Source organism: Polyodon spathula, chromosome 9 (genome assembly GCF_017654505.1).
Source record: "Polyodon spathula isolate WHYD16114869_AA chromosome 9, ASM1765450v1, whole genome shotgun sequence".
In the NCBI taxonomy this organism is placed as follows: Eukaryota; Metazoa; Chordata; class Actinopteri; order Acipenseriformes; family Polyodontidae; genus Polyodon; species Polyodon spathula.
The window spans coordinates 41,198,248-41,218,722 of record NC_054542.1 but is presented as its reverse complement, the minus strand read 5'-3'; the positions used below and the strand labels follow the sequence as shown (position 1 = coordinate 41,218,722).

At 36.1% G+C, this 20,475-nt stretch overlaps 2 protein-coding genes across 4 annotated transcripts in view; both read left to right on the top strand.

Annotated features, from left to right (window-relative positions):
* The first annotated feature begins 509 nt into the window (after positions 1-509).
* Positions 510-10,954, top strand: LOC121320860 (cell surface A33 antigen-like). The gene is made up of 7 exons (XM_041259579.1): positions 510-703; positions 4,603-4,775; positions 5,928-6,144; positions 7,344-7,508; positions 7,848-7,964; positions 9,415-9,541; positions 10,074-10,954. The coding sequence occupies exons 1-7, from the start codon at positions 670-672 to the stop codon at positions 10,264-10,266; spliced, it is 1,026 nt and encodes a 341-aa protein (XP_041115513.1). The 5' UTR covers positions 510-669; the 3' UTR covers positions 10,267-10,954.
* A 6,825-nt stretch (positions 10,955-17,779) lies between these two features.
* Positions 17,780-20,475, top strand: part of LOC121320858 (immunoglobulin-like domain-containing receptor 2) — a 40,167-nt gene continuing 37,471 nt past the window's right edge. For all 3 annotated transcript variants that reach the window (XM_041259576.1, XM_041259577.1, XM_041259575.1), the window contains exon 1: positions 17,780-17,885. In XM_041259576.1, coding sequence (XP_041115510.1) covers positions 17,828-17,885 — 58 coding nt within the window. In that variant the 5' untranslated portion in view covers positions 17,780-17,827. The remainder of the gene's footprint in view (positions 17,886-20,475) is intronic.

The window sequence follows — 20,475 nt, the reverse complement described above, 5'->3', positions numbered from 1 at the left end:
ATACAGTTTTCAGGAATGTTATTCTTCTATCAAAACGTTCTTAAAACGTAAAAAATAAACATAAAATTAGGACTGACCAATTTAAGTTTAGAGAGTTGAATAAAGTGCCATGAAAACAATGAATAATGAAATGTAGTTTTGACTACATCTCTCTCCGACTGTATGTCGGTCTTATGTCTTCATGTGTGATTACGTCACGCTTAAAGATCACCCTAAAATCACCAAACTCTATATTAGATTGATTTATCTTAGACAGTCTATTGTAACTCCCAATTAAAAATACATTATTATTATTATTATTATTATTATTTATATTATTATTATTATTATTATTATTATTATTTCTCTAGTAGCGGCTGTTAAAAAAAATAGTTCTATACAGCTGGCGTTTCCCATATGGGCAAGGTAATTGCATGACACAGAAGCGAACTTCGGATATTGTGCAATTGCTTTATGGAGTTTCGTGACGTTCTTGTGCGGCCATCAAACACACAACAAAACGGTGGTTGATAAGAAAAGTGGAAGACAAGTAGCGACAGCTTCGCTTGGATGAGGAGGGCGTCAGACATCTTTTTTTTTTTAAATCGAAAGGAATGTTGCTCTGTTAACACATTTTAAACCATTGTTTTGTGTTTTAATGTTAGCGTTTATAAAGGAAAATAAACGACAATGGCGTTATGTTTTTTGGTCACAATATTTGCAGGTAAGTTGTGGTTTTTTTTATGTCTTAACTTCCTGCATTTTATTCGTGTTCCCCCACCTGAGCCAGGTAGCGGGGGAAAGACTAGCGACACACCCTGTGATGAATACTAAAATAAACTTGTGTAGTACTTGCATAGATGGCTCTGAACAATATCATGGTTGTGGATATAAAAATGGAAAAAAACAAAATAAATGTCTTCAGTTAATCAGTAAAATACTTGCCAAACTAACTGCTTAATTTGTAATCTTCGGAAATCTAATTAATGTATGTGTGTGTGTGTGTGTGTGTGTATATATATATATATATATATATATATATATATATATATATATATATATATATATATGTTATATGAAGAGAGAGTGTTTGAGCTACTCTACAGCTTTGACCAAAAGTTTTACCTCACCCCTTCCAATGAAACCTGCTGAATACTGAATTACATATCGCTTTGTAGTTTTCCATATACTTAACGAAAAACGGACAAAAAAATTAAAAATGTCACATTTCAAAATCCAACACTACTACTAATATGGCTTACAGGTGAGACTACCGATATGATTTTGCAGTTGCATTGATCACGTGACGTTAAATAAAACATCTAAATTATTCATATATATATATGTATAAATTTTAAAATTGTCTCAATCCAAAAAGTCAAGATGATGTAAAACTTTTGTCCTCAGCTGTAGATTCTTGTGAGCTGCCTTAGACACCACAACCTGTAACCTAAGCTGTTTACAAAACCTGGAATAGATCTAGTGGCAAGGCAAGGGAGAATTTCAATTTCTCAAAACTAAAATCCAATAACATCTTTATAAAGTAATTAAAAATGTGTCTTTTATATTAGTCTATTAATGGTACATGAAGGGAGCAGTGAAAAAATCCAGTGTCAAGTAAGCCATTTTGTGACACTGGCATGCTTTTCTAGAGTGCTTTTCATGATGTTTGAAGTACCCTTAAAGGTGTATACTGCTGATCTGGAATGAAGATAGCACTTGAATGATAAAATACTTACACAGCTCAATTTTATGAGTGTGTAGTGTGCTAATATGTAGAACAATGCATGTCAATGGGTAGATTTGGATACTGTTGGTATGCAAATTGAGGACTCTCGGGAGCCCAGTGTTTTATGTTGTGTGTTATGAAGGGATTAGCACACCCATACCTATTGAACCTATTGGTTAAAAATGCTTAAAAAAAAAAAAAAAAAAAAAAAACTTTTCATTGCAAAAGTTTTTTTTTGTGTGTTTTTGTTTTTCAGTTATTTTTTTTTTAATTTCTGAATTTAGCAGCCGGAGACGTGTGTGTGTGTGTGTGTGTATATCATTTGCATGACGTCGGGTGAAAAGCCCGGTTTACTGAAGTAAAAAAAACTAAGCGAATGGAAACCCCAAAAAAATTTTACACAAGATATTTTTCTTCTGTAAATGCCTTGAGTTAAAAAAAAAAAAAAAAAAAAAAAAAAAAAACTTGCATGGAAACCCCATGAATGTGGCAGGTGCCAAAGCGGATATGAGAGTGGCTGTGAAGAAGCCAGTTTGCATGAAAACAGTAAAAGCAGACTGGACATTTCCATCAGTGGATTTAAAGAAATCTGGCATTGTTATTTAAACAGTTGTAGCAACACGTGGGGACATGTAACACTATTTTTTTTCAGAACCTGGCCACTTACTCTTGATGCTGATTTTAAACTCCCCAAGTGGAAAGTAGACCTAGTTCACAAATGTTAACATCTACTAGATATCCTTGTGCATATCATATAGTTTATTCAGGAACAGTGTTAGTGGTCACTTAAGTGTACTTGCTTTCTTAATATCAACATGTATTAACTTAGAACACTTAAGTGAGCACAGACACTCAAGTGTTGTTTGTAAATTAAATTCCATGTTGATTAGTTTGTAAATACAAACTGCCATCACATGCAGCATAATAACATTGATATGTAAATATATGGTATATGCTGATAAAAGCCTTCTGAGATGTCTTATATGGACTTAACCACTTAACCAAAAGCTCTGCATTCAGTAAACATTTCATCATCCTGGGGTGAATGTTTGCTAAAAACAAGGAAAAGCTTAGCAATGGAATATTTTTATTTTGGGATTGTGACTTGCCTGTATGAAATTCTTACTCATAGATGACTTTTGGATACCATAATGGTGCCGCTGTCGTATGGGTCCACCCTTATAAAAGTTTACCATAATAAAAGCAAAGCAATGTCAAGAACAGGGAGGTATGGTATTTTATTATTATAGACCATTCCTCCATACAGAATCTTTCCAGATCCTTGATATCCTTTGGTCTGCGCTTATGGGCTCCCCTCTTCACTTCAAACCACAGGTTTTCAATGGGATTCAAGTCCAGAGACTGAGATGGCCATTGCAAAATGTTGATTTTGTGGTCAATTAACCATTTCTTTGTGTATATTGATGTGTGCTTGGGGTCATTGTCTTGCTGGAAAATCCACTTGCAGCCAAGTTTCAGCCTCCTGGCAGAGGCAACCAGGTTTTTGGCTAAAATGGCCTGGTACTTAATGTTCATAATGTCGCATAATGTCGTTGACCTTAGTAAGGGCCCCAGGACCAGTCGAAGCAAACAGCCCCACCACCACCATATTTTATGGTAGGTTTGAGGTTCTTTTCTGCAGACGCATCCTTCTTTCGATGCCACACCCACCGCCGGTGTGCGTGGCCAGAGAGCTCTATTTTCGTCTCATCTGATCATAGCACCCAGTTCCAATCCCACTGCCAATGCCGTTTAGCAAACTCCAGGCGCTTACATTTGTTGGATGCTCTCAATAAAGCCTTATTTTCTGGCAACCCTTCCAAATAGGCTATTGGCATGGAGGTGACGTCTAATTGTAGATTTGGAGACTTGGTGACCCCAAGATGCAACCAAGTTCTCCAACTGTGCCCCTTGGATTCTTCTTTGCCTCCTGAACCATCTTCCTCACTCTGCTTGGGGGCAAGATGCGTCCTCTACCAGGTAGAATTACCACTGTTCTACTGGTTTTGAACTTAATAATTATTACCCTAATAGTGGTAAGTGGTATATTTAGGTTTTTAGCTATTTTTTTTTTACCCATTGCCTGATTTATGAAGGTCAACAATCATTTGTCTGTTTGTCAGTTCATTTGTGAGTTTTTTGCCTTTGGATTTTACATGTGTGTTACCTCATTTTTATACCCCAGTGAAATGTACTTCCAAGTAGAATGTTAGTGCAGATTTAATTGTGTTTGATTTTATTTATAAGAATCTTTAGGGGTGCCAATAATTGAAACCTATCTTGTTAAAAATAAACATTTTCTCCTGAGCAATTGTATTAGTATAAAAAAATAGTTTTCTCATATTTTTGAGCATAAAATATACCTCATTACCTGTGTATTTTATACAGCCTTTTTTGCTCGTCTTTATCAAGGGTGCCAATAATTTTGGAGGTGCCTGTATGTGTGTGTGTGTGATTTTTATATATGTAATAAAAGAAGACCTGTGGGTAAAGAAAATGGCTTGCTACTAAGAGGTTCCCAATTCAGTCCCTGCTCCCCAACTAACTCACTGTGACCCTAAGCATGTCACTCCTTGTGCTCCGTCCCTCAGATGAGACGTGAAACTGAGGTCCTATTGTAAGTGACTCTGCAGCAGCAATTGTTAATGCAGAGTTCACACCTTAGTCTCTGTAAGTCTATTTGGATAAAAGTTTGCTAAATTACTAATTATATGTTGCACAGTACCGTTATCTTAGTCTTACAAAAAACTTCTGTACTTGTGAATTTCTATACAGACAACTCACTTGTGTCAGTTGGTTGACATCCTACATTTTTGTTTCAGTTATATTTCTCAAAGCATGTCTACCAAAAAAAAAAAAAAAAAAAAATTTTTTTTTTCCTTTTGTCACTCCAGTTTTATCTGCTGCTTTGGCCATATCTGTGAGCATACCTAAAGAAGTCTATGAGGTTGCAAGAGGAGACAATGTGACAATACCATGTAGCTTCAAATCAACTGTGGTTCTGAGCCAGATTAAAGCCATGAGCGTTCATTGGGCTCGACTTGCAAAAAACCCAGAGGATCCAGCGGTACGTCTTTATATGGAGAATATCTTTTCTACTTTTGCTTTTATTTTTTTAATCACATATTAATCTGTTTGTATTGAGCAATAGTCTGAATTTAAGGTAAAACATCTAGGGCTTGATTTCTGAAGTCGAAGGTGTCCTTACGCCCTGAATTAAAAGCCTCTGATTTGACGTTGTTTCTTGTATTAAACTCCAGGTAATGCACTCTGACACTGACAATCAGCAGTAACAAAGTGGTTAGTGAAGGACTGCAACAGGTTTACCTCTGGAGTAACCAAGTCAAGTCAAGAACCTGGCAGAGGCAGTGTCCATACATAGAGGAGGTTTCATTTGTCTCGCTACCAGAAGTAATCCAACAGACACTCAGGAGAAGCTCATATGCTTGCGTTGTTTAACCTTGGACTATAACGATAACACACAAGTCCTGCAATTATGTTCCACTTAATTTCTGAACACATAGCCTATAATATATTAACATGTAAATGCAGCAGAGTACTGATATGCTGGATTTCAGTGTATTCTTTGTAAAAGATGCTGGGCCGCTGAAAGGTAGCAGCTAGTTATGTCAACACCCGTTTAGGTTATTGTGGTGTTCTGTGTTATTGACAAGCATCCGAGCAGCACAGGATCAATCAGTGCTTCATTTGCATAGATTTGTGAGACAGTATAAAGGCTAAATGGGGCTCTGTTTTATTTCAAAACCTTTTTTTCATTCGGTAGTCTACATTTCTTTATTTTAAAGGACATAATTACAAATGCAAGATACTTTATACTTGCCTTTCTTCAACTTGTGCACATGCATATATCATTATTTTATAAAGACAGCACCCCCTACAGACCTCCCATGATTTTTCTTTCTACTTTTATTTTTTCGTAAATCCGCTTTCATTAGTTCAGGACAAACCCCCCAAAACACAGATTTTGAGAAAAGTGATATATGGAGTAACCCTGGATCTCTGTCAATCGAGTCCTTGGAAAGTAATGCTGTGATACATGATTTCAAAATGTTACCCTTCTAGTACATCATTTCTTATGTTGTGCATACTTAACAGTACAAAAATTCCTACTCTGCTGCTGTTGAACATAAAAGCAAACCTGCTTAATGGTCTGCCATGCATCTGTGTACAAATGTTTTGTTTCCTTTTTTTTTTTCAGTCAAAAATACTTGATTATTATTATCCAGCCAATGAGTTGGATATTAATGCAAAGTATGAAGGAAGAGTTGGTTTTGTGTCGAAACCTGAAACGGGTGATGTTTCTATCTACATCAGTAAAGTGACTCTAGAGGACAATGGCTTTGTGGAGTGTGCTGTCAACATTGCAAAAGACAAGGATGGGGTAAACACACGTGCAACAAATCTGCTTGTGTTGGGTAAGTGCATCCCCATTCAGCTGTGCGTATTTCATAAACTATTTCATGTTCTCAGTGGAAACTTCCAGGGCAGAGTGGACTTTTAGAGTTTCAGAATTATATAAACACAGCATGCTAAATGTCTCTGTTATATCAGCACCTAATATTAAGATTTAGGTGGAGGCAGCACTCTTGAGATATTAGCAATGTATTAGCTTGATCTGAACAGATGCCATTTCAATCCTTAATGTATGCAGCTTCAAATTACATTTTATTTTCTGGCCCCTTAATTTGGTTCTTACTGCAATGCCTGAAATACTGTTTTTTTTTAATATGTGAGCACTGAAGGGATTTAGTGAACTGAAACTGTGAATAGAGTTTTCTTTTTATACTGCTGTAAATACAGGTGTGCAGTAGATGGTGCTGCTGTGTACTAAGTTGCAGACTTACGTATGTCTGTGGCTGGCAACCAGAACTGAAGAGAAACTGAACTTGGGCCCAAGCACTTTAAACACAGTATTTGAGTACTTGCAATAAGAGCCACTCGTGATTACAAACCTCACAAAAAGGCAGCAATTCATTTAATTTTAAGCTACTTAAATTTTGAAACGGGTCCCCTCCCTGATGTTTAACAGCAGGAAATGCTCTCCAGAGGCTAGGATGTACTCTTAGATGTTTGTTTATCTAGACATTCGGAATATTGTACGTAATTGATATGCTACTGTGTTCTGTGATTCAATTTGTCAAGTTCCATTGTAGATTCTAGTAAAAAATGGCCATTTCACTTTTGATTTTGCCCATGTCAATGCTGGGGGTTGCTTGCTACTGTCCTAATTTTCATTCTGTTCTTGCTACTTTAAAACGGTAATCAAGGTCGATATTTGTTTTGTTGTTGAACTTCCTCTTTTGATTTTTTTATTTCTACTGGTGTGTTAAGTTTGTTTCCCTCAGTCCTTTTCAAGTTGAACTGTGCCCTGATTTCATTCTGCAATTTGCAAACACTAATGTTTCACATGGCAATTTGGCTGGCAGTTAACTCCTGTGCTGTACACTTCTGATTTTTGATTCTGTCCCTCAAAGGCTCCCAGGAGCCAAAAGCCCCTCCCATTTATTGTATCTGTAATGGAGGACTTCACACACTTACTTGTATACAGATTTCCTGTCGTTCTGTAGTTACAATAAGCCACAGATACAAAAATTGCCAACTTGCTGTTTCACAGTTGCTCCATCAACGCCGCTGTGCTCTTTGGAAGGAAAGGCAGAATATGGGCAGGACATCAGACTGAAATGTGTCTCAGAAGAAGGGTCCCCTCCACCAGTTTACAAGTGGACAAACTATGATGTACAAAACACTCTGAGGCCGGATCCACCAAAATCCAAACAGGGTAGGTGAAGCATTCATGTCAATATGTACAACAGGTTAAGTTTGAATTATAAATGCTTAAAACCTGGATGTGTGTGTTTGTGTGAAAGCTGTAAGGTTAGCATACTGAAGTTAACTGAACTGTACTGACAGAGACACTTATCTATTAGTGCTGATTGCAGTGTTCAACTTGTTTAGACCATTATCTTGGTACTGTGTGGAGATCTGGTTCAACCCTACTGTGCTCGAACCGCTTTAAACACACCACATAAGGGATTAATAAATAAATGTGTTGGTTAAATTAGCATTTGAAGTGGAAAATAATTTTTTGAAAACAATGTTTATGATTTTATCATACTAGAAAATGGAATGATGACCCTGGTGAATGTTTCCATGGACACCTCTGGATTCTTCATTTGCACCTCATCCAATAAAATCCGCTCCGCCTCCTGCAACATTACTGTTGCTGTCATGCCTCGTGAGTAATGGGGTATACGCATGGGGGATTGGAGATGATCAGAAGAAGCTCCTGATTAACTATGCCTCCCAATCTTTTGTCGTATTTAAGACAGATCACGTCAGTGATACCAAAAAAAAAAAAAAAAAAAAACATGCTTTGGGGAGTATTTTACTGAAAGTAACTTGGCTGTTTTCTGAATATCTGTGTCACAGGTTTCAATTACTTTTTTGACTCTAAAATCAGATTAGACTAAACATAGAAAAGCTCACCTTGCTTTGGCTGCAGGAGCCTTTTCTCTACCTTGGTCAGTAGAAAAAGGAATAGTGAGTGTCTTGCAATAGTGTAGTCATCACGTTACTATTGATATTTTCTGTTGTTGCTCTGCCGTTTATTTTTTATTTGAATCTCAGCCCTGTAGCAAAACCAAATAGATTAGATGGAACTTTTTTTTTTTTTTTTTTTTTTTTGGCAAAACACTTTTTCCTACTGCATGGAATATTTATGTTGGAAATTAGCAAACCACAACCTGTGTTAAGAATGCATCCGCAAGGTATGGTAAAGGTCAAACGGCCTTTAAATACTATAACTAAATAATGCTGAGGTGAATTTCTCTAGAAAAAGCTATCCTGGTAAAACTTGTATGAGGAGAACCAATGTTAATTATAAATGAAGACTTGACGATGATGATACTCACACACCACCCACAGCCTTAGGTTTCAAAGCATTGCTGCACGCTTAAGGTCTGGGCAAGTTTTCTGAAAAACACTACCAGTAAGAACTTGTTCATTAGCTGGTTTTGCCGCCACTCCCCCCCCCCCCCCCCCCCCCCCCCCCACACACACACACACACACACACACATTGTCTTGGAGACCCACTGTGAAAAGCAGCTTGTTTATTTTACCTCCTATTCATATTTAACTGTGCAATCTATACACGAGTCATCACAATTTCTTCTCATAATGATGATCAAGCTAGATGAGACTTTCTAGAATGATGCATTTTTTGAGTGTGGGTGTGCAAGTCTACACAAGGTTGTACAAGTTCCAAGCTGTCAGTTTTATACAGTGATATAATGAATGGTGAATATTTTTTATGCATAGATATCAAGAGGTAGAGCACATACAATTTTTTGTTGCTAAAGATTTCTCATGTATTCCAGACTAATGAACATTAGACACGCAGGCACAGCTCCAACATAATAGTATCCATTAAAAGATGTAATGTAAAGACACTAGTGATTTTAACAATGGACTATAACAAGGAAGTAACAAAGTACAGCAGAACACTACTTCCAAACCCTCTGGGAATAGAGAGTGTGTGAAATGTCTGCATTTCTGTGTAAGGAAAAAACCAAAAACAGACCACTCACATGTGACTTGTTTTGCTTTTCCCAAATAATGTGCAGATTGCTTTGGAAAAACAAAAGACAGACAGACAGACAATAAGCATGTTAATGTTGTCTTCCAGCCTCCATGAATATTGGTTTGACTGTCGGGATTATTGGAGGTGGCGTTGCTGCACTCGTTGTCATTGTAATAGCTGTTTACTGTTGCTGCTGCCGTAACACAGAGCCACCTGAGGAATATGAAATGGAGTAAGTACTAACTTTAGATTATAGAGCTGCAAGCAATCGGAACAAGAATATATCATTGAAGGGGGTTATGTTGAAAGAAAAGCAGTTTGCTCCTCTCTGCCTACTGTAGCCTTTGTCAAGGCTTAGAACGTAAAGGTACTGTTCTTGCTTGTGTTCTTTCAGTAATTAATTCATTTTAAATATCTAAAAACATATGAGATTATAAAGTTGCCCAGGCAGAGACGATCACAGGAACTTATTGATTTAATCTAAGTCTTCATCTCATGTCCCATTACATATCCAACAATAAATAACCCATCCACAAGACAATGATAAAAACCATTCTGTCCAGATGTGGGGTTCAACTTTACCATAAGGCACAGTCTGCTCTTCCTATAAAACCTGTACTTGCATAAAAAGGTTTGACAAGATACTTTATTCTGTATTGTTACCAGGACGTCTTGAATTCTGTGTGGGGTCTCAGCTCTTCCTCCCATTTAGTTACCATGTGGTTATTGTACTGTTTGTTAAGCCAATATTCATTTTCTTACAGGGTTCCGGGAGAGGATTATGACCCAAAACCCAAACCCCTTAAGAACACCGAAGAATATTATGATGAAAAGAACGAGTCCCGCCACAACGGAGTCACGTACTACGACGATGATGGTGAGGAAGAGAACGAACGCTCCAGGCCTCCCATGATTCCACCTAACAAGCCAATGCATATGGGCCATACTGATTCTTAAGTGTACTTGCTTGCTGTATTCTTTTTAGAAAGAGACTAAGTATTGGAGAAGGGATCACTTTATTTTGACAGATCGTGGACTACCTAATGTTATCTTAGCTAAGGTAGGGTGTGAATCCAGCGATCTTTTATTGCTTTCCTGTAATTTCCTCTGTTTATTTTTTTATAACGTAGAAATATCGTTTAGCAAAAATAAGTACTGTGGCAAGAATGCAGTCTCATGCATCTACTGTGTATTAGATCCTGCAGTGTGTGTGCGATTGCAGAACTGCCTGTACGCTTAGAAATGTGGTTTCTGCGGGTGTCAAACAGATTGCTTGCTGAAAACACACAATTTTTTTTTTTATACTTTAAAAGATTTTGTATTTGATTAAATGTCATGTTTTGCTTTTATAATCACGTTTAGTTACTATGCTTAACCATGCATTACCAAATGGATTTGCAGATGCTTGCTTTTTTTTTTTTTTTTTTTTTAATATAACCTTAACATGCCCCATAAGTTGGTTTTTGACTCACCTGGCAAGGTGTAGCAGTGGAGACAATTGCATATATATACAATGAATTTATATTTAATACATTTTATAAAATGAAGTTGTCTTTTCAGTAATATGGTAAATAATAAGGGTGTTGTAATTGCATAATAAAACATATTTTAAAACAGGTATTTTCTAAGCGTAATTGTACTTTGTTGTGAAAAGAGGAGACGGTCAGGTTTTTGTAAATAGAAATAGGTAATATAACCATACATACATACCTGCATACATACATACATACATGATGCAAGCTATGTTACATAGCTTTTATTGCTGTGGTCTGAAATCACTGTATAATGATGATACAGATAAGGGCAATTCCCTTTAACTGAGGTAGCTGACTTAAATGGAACATGAGTGTTTAATATGCAGTTACAGGCTCATACTAGGTTGAAGAAAAGATATTGGTTTGCATTCCTTACTTTTCATGTAGTTTGTTACACTTGTAAGGTCATTTCATCCCAGCAATGTCTTCAATGACAAAGTATGTCAGTCTCGGGGAAGCAGCTAATAGGTTAATAGCAGAAACAAAGGTGTCAAATGGGTTGGTTTTACACATGGAGAAATGAGCTAGTTAGTATAATAAACTAATCCAAATAAGTCATGCAAATCGGGGGAAAAAAACATTTAAAATGAACCACCAATACAGTCTTGTCAAAAAGGAATGTACCCAGTCAGCCTGGATTAGGTACTGAATCCTTATAAAGAACCAACAGACTGTCTTGCAGTTTCATTGCTGTCTAGGGAGAGATTGCAGGTAAATAAGTTACTAAATTACATACAATTTAAACAACACTTAAATACACACAGTCATATGAGTAACAATGCATAATTACCTTAAAAATGAAAGGTCTGCTTGTGACTCTCACAACATAGCAGGTTTATTCCATTCAGTATAAGCATAGCTCTATTTGTTTGTGGACAAACAAATAGTTTGTTTAGTTTTTTTGCTTTTTGTAATGGAGTAATTAGATTTTTTAAGAGCACTGATGTTAGTTATTTTAATCTACTTCATTGTACATTCCCTTAACAAGTGATCTGAAATGCCACTGCATTGGTTCAAGGGTCAGCAGTCTATAAAATAAATGAATGAAATCTCAATATTTGTACATTATGTATAATATCAAGTTTTAGATGACCAGCACCATACAAATGCCATGGTGAGAAGATATCTTCTGTTGTCACACAATTAGTCATGTGATGCTACTATTCTCTATTAACCTTCATAGACTTGAAGGTTGAAGTAATGTCTCTATACAACTGCAATGAGAACAATGAAAACAAATAGCTTGTTTTATTTTAAAAGAGCTAATTTTCCCCAGTGCCATATAATCCCAATAATATCTTCCACTTCAGGAATTTCAAAAGATTATGTATTGCAAATCATTACTGCACAAATTGTGTTAAGTTTTTTTTATACGGTCCCCTAACCTGTTTATATCATTTCCAATCTTCCAATTCTTTGTGGTGCTTATTTCAATTTCTCAAATATTGTGTTTTTTAAGTTATTTTGATAAATCGGTGTTAAGGTGCTTTGAGTATGAGGTCCGGAGTGGCTCTTCATTTTTAGTTGACTAGATCTAGAAAGCTAGATCACCCAACATGTCTATGTCAGTAAGCACCAGCGCCATCTAGTGCACAGCAGTGTATTGCCAGCAAAACAAAAGTGGCAGAAAGTGGCGCTGGCTTTTATTGGGATTATATGTCAACGGAGATGTGGAATGTGTATTTTAGGATTTTCATTGGGTGAAAATAGTTCCTTTAAAAGCATGATGAAACATATTACATTGTATTAGCACAGGTTCTTGAGTGTGGACTATACTCTCCATATTGAATTGTGCCATGAAATCTGCTGCTTGCATCCTTTATAATATACAATGGGTCTTATAAACACAGCAGATAAGGGGTTTGAAAATCTCATGTGCTCCACTAACAAAGTAAATACATTCATTAATAAATAACCTTGTGTGTAATTGATGAAGAGATTCAATGCGTTTTCTTTACATGTATTGCCTGTTTGCTTCTGGGAACCAATAGAGGGAGCTGTCTGAATGGTTATAATACATTTTTATAGTAGTCAGACGTGTGTGCTGGGCTAAAAACACGTACAGTGCCAAGAAAAAGTTTGTGAACCCCAGTGATAATTATGGAAATTCCAGTTATACCGTAATAGTCTTCTTGAATCAAAACCAGTCTTTTCTTAAATATCCAGTAGGGTTTATATTAACCAATTCCATGTCTTTTGAAACAAAATGATGTATGAATTAGACAAACAATGAGTAATTAAGATTCAGGGTATATGAAAAAGTAAGTGAACCCCTGGTTTTATCAGCTCATTTAAGGGGATAATTAGAATCAGGTGTTTAAATAATTAGGTAGATCTTCAGGGATGAGTTTGGCAGGCCCCACCCTATATAAAGATCAGAAACTTTGAGTTTGGTCATCACCATACAGGTGTGTGGAAACACGTCATGCCACGATCAAAAGAACTCTCTGAGGACCTCAGAAAAAGTTATTGATGCTCATCAGTCTAAAAAGGGTTACAAAACAATTTCTAAGGATATGGGGCTTCACAAATCCATTGTCAGACAGATAGTCTACAAATGGAGAAAGTTCAAGACCACAGTCACTCTACCCAGGAGCGGTCATCCTACCAAAATCTCTTCAAGAACAAACTGGAAAATCATCAAGGAAGTCACAAAGAACCCCAGAGTAACCTCCAAGGATCTGCAGGTCACGCTTGCCTTGGCTAATGTGAGTGTTCATGACTCAGCTATCAGAAAAATACTGAACAAGAATGGTATTCATGGAAGGATAGCCAGGAGGAAACCACTGCTCTCTGAAAAGAACATTGCTGCCCGTCTGAAGTTCGCCAAAGAGCACATAGATGATCCACAAGACTTCTCGAACAGTGTTATCTGGACAGACTAGTCAAAGGTAGAACTTTTTGGCCTCAATGAGAAAGTTGTTTGGTGAAAACCAAACACTGCGTTCGAACAGAAGAACCTCATCCCAACCATGAAGCGTGGTGGGAATGATGGCTTGGGGCTGCTTTGCTGCCTCAGGACCTGGACGGCTTGCCATCATTAATGCAACCATGAATTCTGCATTGTATCAGAAGGTTCTAGAGGAGAATGTCAGGCCATCCGTCTGTGAGCTGAAGCTGAACCGAAAGTGGGTCATGCAGCAAGACAATGATCCTAAACATACAAGCAGATCTACAAAAGAATGGCTGCAGAAGAAGAAATTCCGTGTTTTAGAATGGCCTAATCAAAGTCCGGACCTAAACCCCATCGAAATGTTGTGGCAGGACCTGAAGCGAGCTGTCCATGCAAGGAAGCCCTCAAATGTCATCAAGTTAAAGCAGTTCTGTAAGGAGGAATGGGCCAAAATTCCTCAAAACCGAAGTGAGATACTAACCAACAGTTATAGGAAACGCTTAGTTGAAGTCATTGCTGCTCAAGGGGTTGCCACCAGTTACTGAATCTAAAGGTTCACATACTTTTTCACACATGGATATTGAATGTTGAATCATTTGTGGATAAATAAATGTTGAAAAAGTATCATGTTTTTGTGTCATTTGTTTATCTTTATCTATTATTAGGACTTAGACAATTTTTGCTTCATAAAGTCAAATGAAGCCTGCTGTATAATGTTATGTTCCTATACCTGACAAAAATTGACATTTTGAGATATAACGTGAAATACTGCACTGTTATTATGGCTTCCAGTAGATTTTACAATATGATTTCATAGTTTCTTTGATTACATGTTGTTAAACAAGATCTAAGTTATGTTGATATAGTTTTATTATTATTTCTCAATCCTAATATGCAAAACCTTTGGCCATAGCTGTATATTGTTTTAAAAAAAGTATTTTTATTTATTTATTTTTAATGGTTTCCCTGGGATACCCATCAATATGGGATACACTGAAGTTTGAAGTGTTACATCAATCAGGCGTTACAATTTAAACATATTGTAATGTTTCAACGTGAAGGAGACCAGAAAGATGATGTTCAAGTTTCCAGTTCACAGTTTAGTTATTGTACAATTGCCGGGTGCCAACTGAACATGCTGTAGCAGCTGGCAGTCCCTTTTAAACTGATCATAGAAGCAGCTGCAATGAATGTTTTACAGGCTTCTCAATGCACTTGGTCGCTGTAGGCCTCGACCACGCAAAACAACTGTGTGCTGAACCAGTCACTTCATTTACTCCCAACACTCTCCTTATGGTGCTTTTAAAGCACCCCTAATCCCACCCCTCCAGACGTCAGCCCACCAGTCCCGACTGCCCTTTTCCTGATAGACTGTCTCTCCATTAACCATTCCCTGTAGCAGGGAGTGTGGTGACGTTTACCTCACAGACTGTCGACGTTACAATATTAATAAACAGTAAACTAAACGCATGGTAAAACTGAAAAAATATCAAGGTACTCTTTTATAAGGGCTTTTATACCAAAACATATTCTGTAGGAATGATCAGTTTAACAGAATAAAATAGTCTGTGATGAGTTTCATGTTGATATTACAAAACAAATACAGAATTATACCTTATGTCTTGTTTTTACAAGCGTTTTGGGTGCAATATAGTCCCCAATATTAACATGAATAATAATAATAAGAAGAAGAAGAAGAAGAAGAATAACAACATGTAAAATATTTGCTGCGTATCCATATAAGCTTGGAGCTCTAAGTGAGTAAAGGAGGCCCTTATCCTTAAGACATATTTATGCAAAAAAAAAAAGATTAAACCCCAAAGATTTGTAACAATAATAAAACATTTTTCTTTATGTTTTCTCTTCATATGTATTTAACCTAAAAAAAGACAAACCACTTAAATAACAAACAAGAATTAATTTCCTTTCACACACCCAAAACTGCATAATCATTTAAACACTTTGTTTTGTTATAATAATTAATTTATTTGTAGTGAAGAATTCTTCCAAGTGTTTTTAGACTGGGGGTAAAGAAATAGGACAATAGTTGGCTGTTAAAAATTAATCTCTTGAGGTAGAATACTGAGGTCAAATGATAACTAGGACAGACAGTTATACAAAGTGTTTATTATTATTATTATTATTATCATTATTATTATTATTATTATTATTATTGTAATATAGAGTGCCTTTCATGCTTTGGCACCTCAGTTAACTTCAACAGTCATTTGGATCCAGGTTTTTTATACAAGATGTCAGTGTTTTTGCTTTTTAAAAGTAGGAAAGTTTTTAATAAAGTACCTTTAAGGGAATGGGGAGGATATGAAGGCTAAAGTTCAACGACTGGGTTAAAAAAAAAAAAAAAAATCTCATTTCTGTTTCTCTCCACAGTCTCTGGCTAAAATCCTATGGCAAATACACACAGTACCACATGTTGGTATGGCAGTTTTAAACTGTTCCACAGGACCGCTAAACCACAAGAAGTCAGCAGCTATTCAGTGATGAGTGCTCTGTGAGTGGATGAAAGAGAGCTGGTCTGGTAATTAAAACAAACATGGGCTTGCTATTTAAACAAATAAACAGGAGACATGTTCACAATCCATGCGATATCAGCAGTATTGGTTTCTAATTAATGCAGATTTGTTTTACATTTTATAACGTGTTTTGAATTAGATGTACCCTTACTATAGTTTGTATATTCTTTTCGTTAAGCTTATTTTGTTTTAGATATTAGCCCTATTGACCCTTATTAAGCCTTGTGCTCCTGACAATTCATTTTTGTAGTTCTAAGATGTTCTAAATTAAAGTTTTAAGGAAGTTGTAATTTAAAAAAAAATTGAATGAAATAATAACACTGTGTAACAAATTTTTTTATTTTTTTTTGTTCCTGGGTAGTAAGTGTTATTTCCTAATTGCTTATGCCTCAAAAGTATAGAAAATGGCTGTTATTCCCCACAAACTTTGCTTTTGTGACCAGGACAGTGATATTTCAAAATATCACTATTTCCAATGGGAAAACGGGCAAATGTGTGTCTTTTCGTTCACATAAAGTCAGAAAAAAACAACACATGAATCCAAATTAACATGTATTTATACTAAAGTAATACAAAGATGACTACAAAAGATTTAGAAGTGAGTAGTTTTTCGAGATTCTTCTAAATCTTTTGTAGTCATTTTAATTTTAATTTGGATTCATATGCTGTTTTTTTCTGACTTTATGTGAACAAAAAGACACACATTTTCCCATTTTCCCATTGGAAATAGTGATATTTTGAAATATCACTGTCCTGGTCACAAAAACAAAGTTTGTGGGGAATAATAGCCATTTTCTATACTTTTGAGGCATAAGCAATTAGAAATAACACTTACTACCCAGGAACAAAAATTGTGCTACATAGTGTAATGAACTGTTAAATGAGACACGTATTTATACATGTCTGAAAATATGTATTTCCCTTTAATTGTAATTACTTTAAATATTTGTAACGGTAGCACCACAAAATATGCATTGTAGTTAGTTCATCCCTTCATTTAAACAACGGAAAAGAGATAACCCGTTTAAATAACATCATTGTTAAGTTATTTACACACACACACACACACACACACACACACACACACACACACACACACACACACACACACACACACACACACACACACACACACACACACACACACACACACACACACACAACCACCCCATCTGTATAATGATGTAAACTTTTCTCATTTGCACAAAACAGCTTCACAATGTAGGACATGTGATGGAAAATACCACAAAAATACATAGGGGTGTCTGTGTTACATACATGCTTATGTTTTATTCTCAAGTTCTTTTTTGGTTTAAAAACTAATCAAATTATAAAAAAATGGGCTTAAATATTATGTAAAGGAGTTAAATTATATTCCAAGGTTCCATATAGCACTGTATATAGCATGTCCTCACGCCGCTCCCATCCTTCGATAAAGTGGTGCATTCCTTTCTAAAACTGGATTGACAGTTTTGGTTTATTCCCGAAGAAGAGAGGAGAGAGGAGAACAGTTAAGCGAGGGAAATGATTTCCCATTCTTGATCAGTGCGGACGTTATGGGCTGGAAAATGGGAATATTACTCGCCTGGTGGCTTGCTTTTCTATACTTGACAGGTAGGTCGTTATTGCGTCGGTTTTCTTGTACAGATTGCACATATTTGGTTTAGTTGTTATTATGTGTGTATTATGTATAAATATAGCTAATGTTGTTTTGTGTTGCGTTATACGTAATTGTATTTGTTTTGATTAAGTTCATGTTCGTGGCTATTTTGTGTTCACCTGTTTCATCTTTTCAACAGCGTGTGGTGGTCTTTTGGAGTTTTTTGCTTGCGGGGTTCAGTGATTAATAATGATTCAGCCTAAAGTTTGAACACTTGCACTGTAGGCTAATGACTGTTTACGGAATTTAACGAAACGAGGTGAAACAAAACTGAAGTAGAACTGTATTATGTGCATTGTTATTATTATGATAGTTAAGAGCAAATAACGTCAGTATTCATTTGAATAACCTGTTGCGGTCGTGAAACAGCATTCATTTCTGCAGTCAGAAGTAGGTTGACAAAGGATCCGTTAAGTTTTGCACAGCCTTGTATTTGTGTGAAGTGGGGGAAATATTTTATAATGGAAGCGTCATTCCTCATTTTTAATTCCACAATAATGTAGTTTTTGCGCGCAAATTTAAAATGCAATCTTTTTTTTCAAAGACTCAAACCATTCCAGAATCCGTCGATCTGCTTAGAAGTGATCATTGGGTCCGGGAGAGGAAAATGTGTTTAACCATGCTATCAGTTATATATGCCCATAATTACATAACGCTATATGCCTAATGCTAGTTTTTTTTTTCCTTCCATAAAGGCATTTAACACTAACAAAAACAGTTTCTAAACAAATAATTGTTCTAAATTATGTAATTCCAGAAGTAATCTCAAATGATTTATCGCGCCCAGTGGCCGAAGTCTTTCCAATGTTTACACAGAACTCGGAGTTTTAATATAGCAAACGAACTAAAACAGACGTATCAAAAGTGTGAATACAGCGCAACAACAGTGAAGTTAATGTACAGTGTCAATGTTACTTCAAAGTATTGTGTACATTTTACCACTATAGCTCAACAAGAGGGCAACATTTTCAATAACAGCCAATCAAATTTGATAGTAGTGTCACATAATGATAAGGCGCGACCAAAACACCAGACACAGTGTATAATGATGCGTTCTGATTCCTGCATTCCATCCAGTTAGTTATATGTAGTCTATAGCTACGCAATAGTGTGTGAATAACAATAAGAGAATATTAATGTCCACGATTACAGTAACATATTTAATCTGTGAATACAATTCTACATTAATAAAATATACGTGTAGCGTATTTTTTAAAAATGTTTTATTTTAAATTAATTTGCCGTGTATGGCGTTATGGAGGATAATTTGTGACAAAATTAAAAAAAAAAAAAATACATAAATAAAAAATAGATTTATTTTGTTGATTTGTTTATTGATTTATTTCGTTATTTATGTATTTATTTATTTAGTTTGTTTATAATGGAATTAGTACAATTTTACATCGTAGTCTTCCTTCGCAGGATGTTTACGTCTCCTGACAAAAATTTACATTTGATTGGTTTGCATTACGTTGTTGTGACCTCGTCAAACTGCAAGGCAACACGCGGGCAACACAAAATGTGTTCCTCTTGTTGTAGTTGACAAATGTAGCCCGTGTGACACAGTTTACAGAGACGCTTAATAGGAAACGCAGGCAAATCAGGTTTGGTGCAACAAGCATAAACACCGACATGCTTGTGGAGTTAACAAGATTAAATAACAATTTCGGGACATCCTTTGTCTAGACAACGAACAGTAACACTTGCACGTTTTTTTCTTCTTCAACAAGTGCACCCTTAATTTTATCCATAAAGCAACCGCTTAAATAGTTTTTTAAAGCAGTAAGAAGTTCGCAAATGTAAGGCCTCTTAACTGCTTTTTTTTTTTGTTAAATTTAAAATTGCAATATTTTAATACTGTACTTTGTCTTGTCATTTTTAGCATTAACTTTAAAAATATATTTACTTAAAAGTGATTGTGCCAGAGAAGCATTGTTGTGTCCCTATTGATTCTTCAGACCTATTTAAAAAAAAGAAATGCAGCAGATGCTAAGATTTCTCATCTCTACGGGTGTTGTAAACGAATATACCAATGCCAGTATATACTTTGTGGAAAGGATAGTATCAAAAAGTCGAGTCAAAAGGGTAAATGTCACTGATTTGCTAGAGGCAACAGTCACTTTGCATAGAGCTTTTACTGTAACTGTCAGTACCTCAAGCCATCAATAGGGTTAGGCTTCCTAAAAAATTGTGTGCACTTGCTTCAGGATCAAGCTTAGTCTTTTAAAAAAACAATTGTAACGCTTTGTACAAGTCATTGATGTCAAAGCTGGTTTCAAGTCTGTCGGTTTTGTAAAAGGATGGTGTGAAACTCTAATAAGAAAATCTGAAAAGCTGTAGTGTAATAAGCAGAGCACGCTTGTGAGCTCTACAGTTCTTGTTTAAATTTCAAATAGCTGAACCCAGCTGTCATGCTCCAAGGAGTCCTGCATTTCTAATCTCATTAGCAAGGAGGAGCCTCCACTGCCTTCATCTCGCTTGAATGGGTCCCACAGACAGAGGGTGCACTGCCACCAGGACCCCAGTGGGGCGGGACAATCGCAG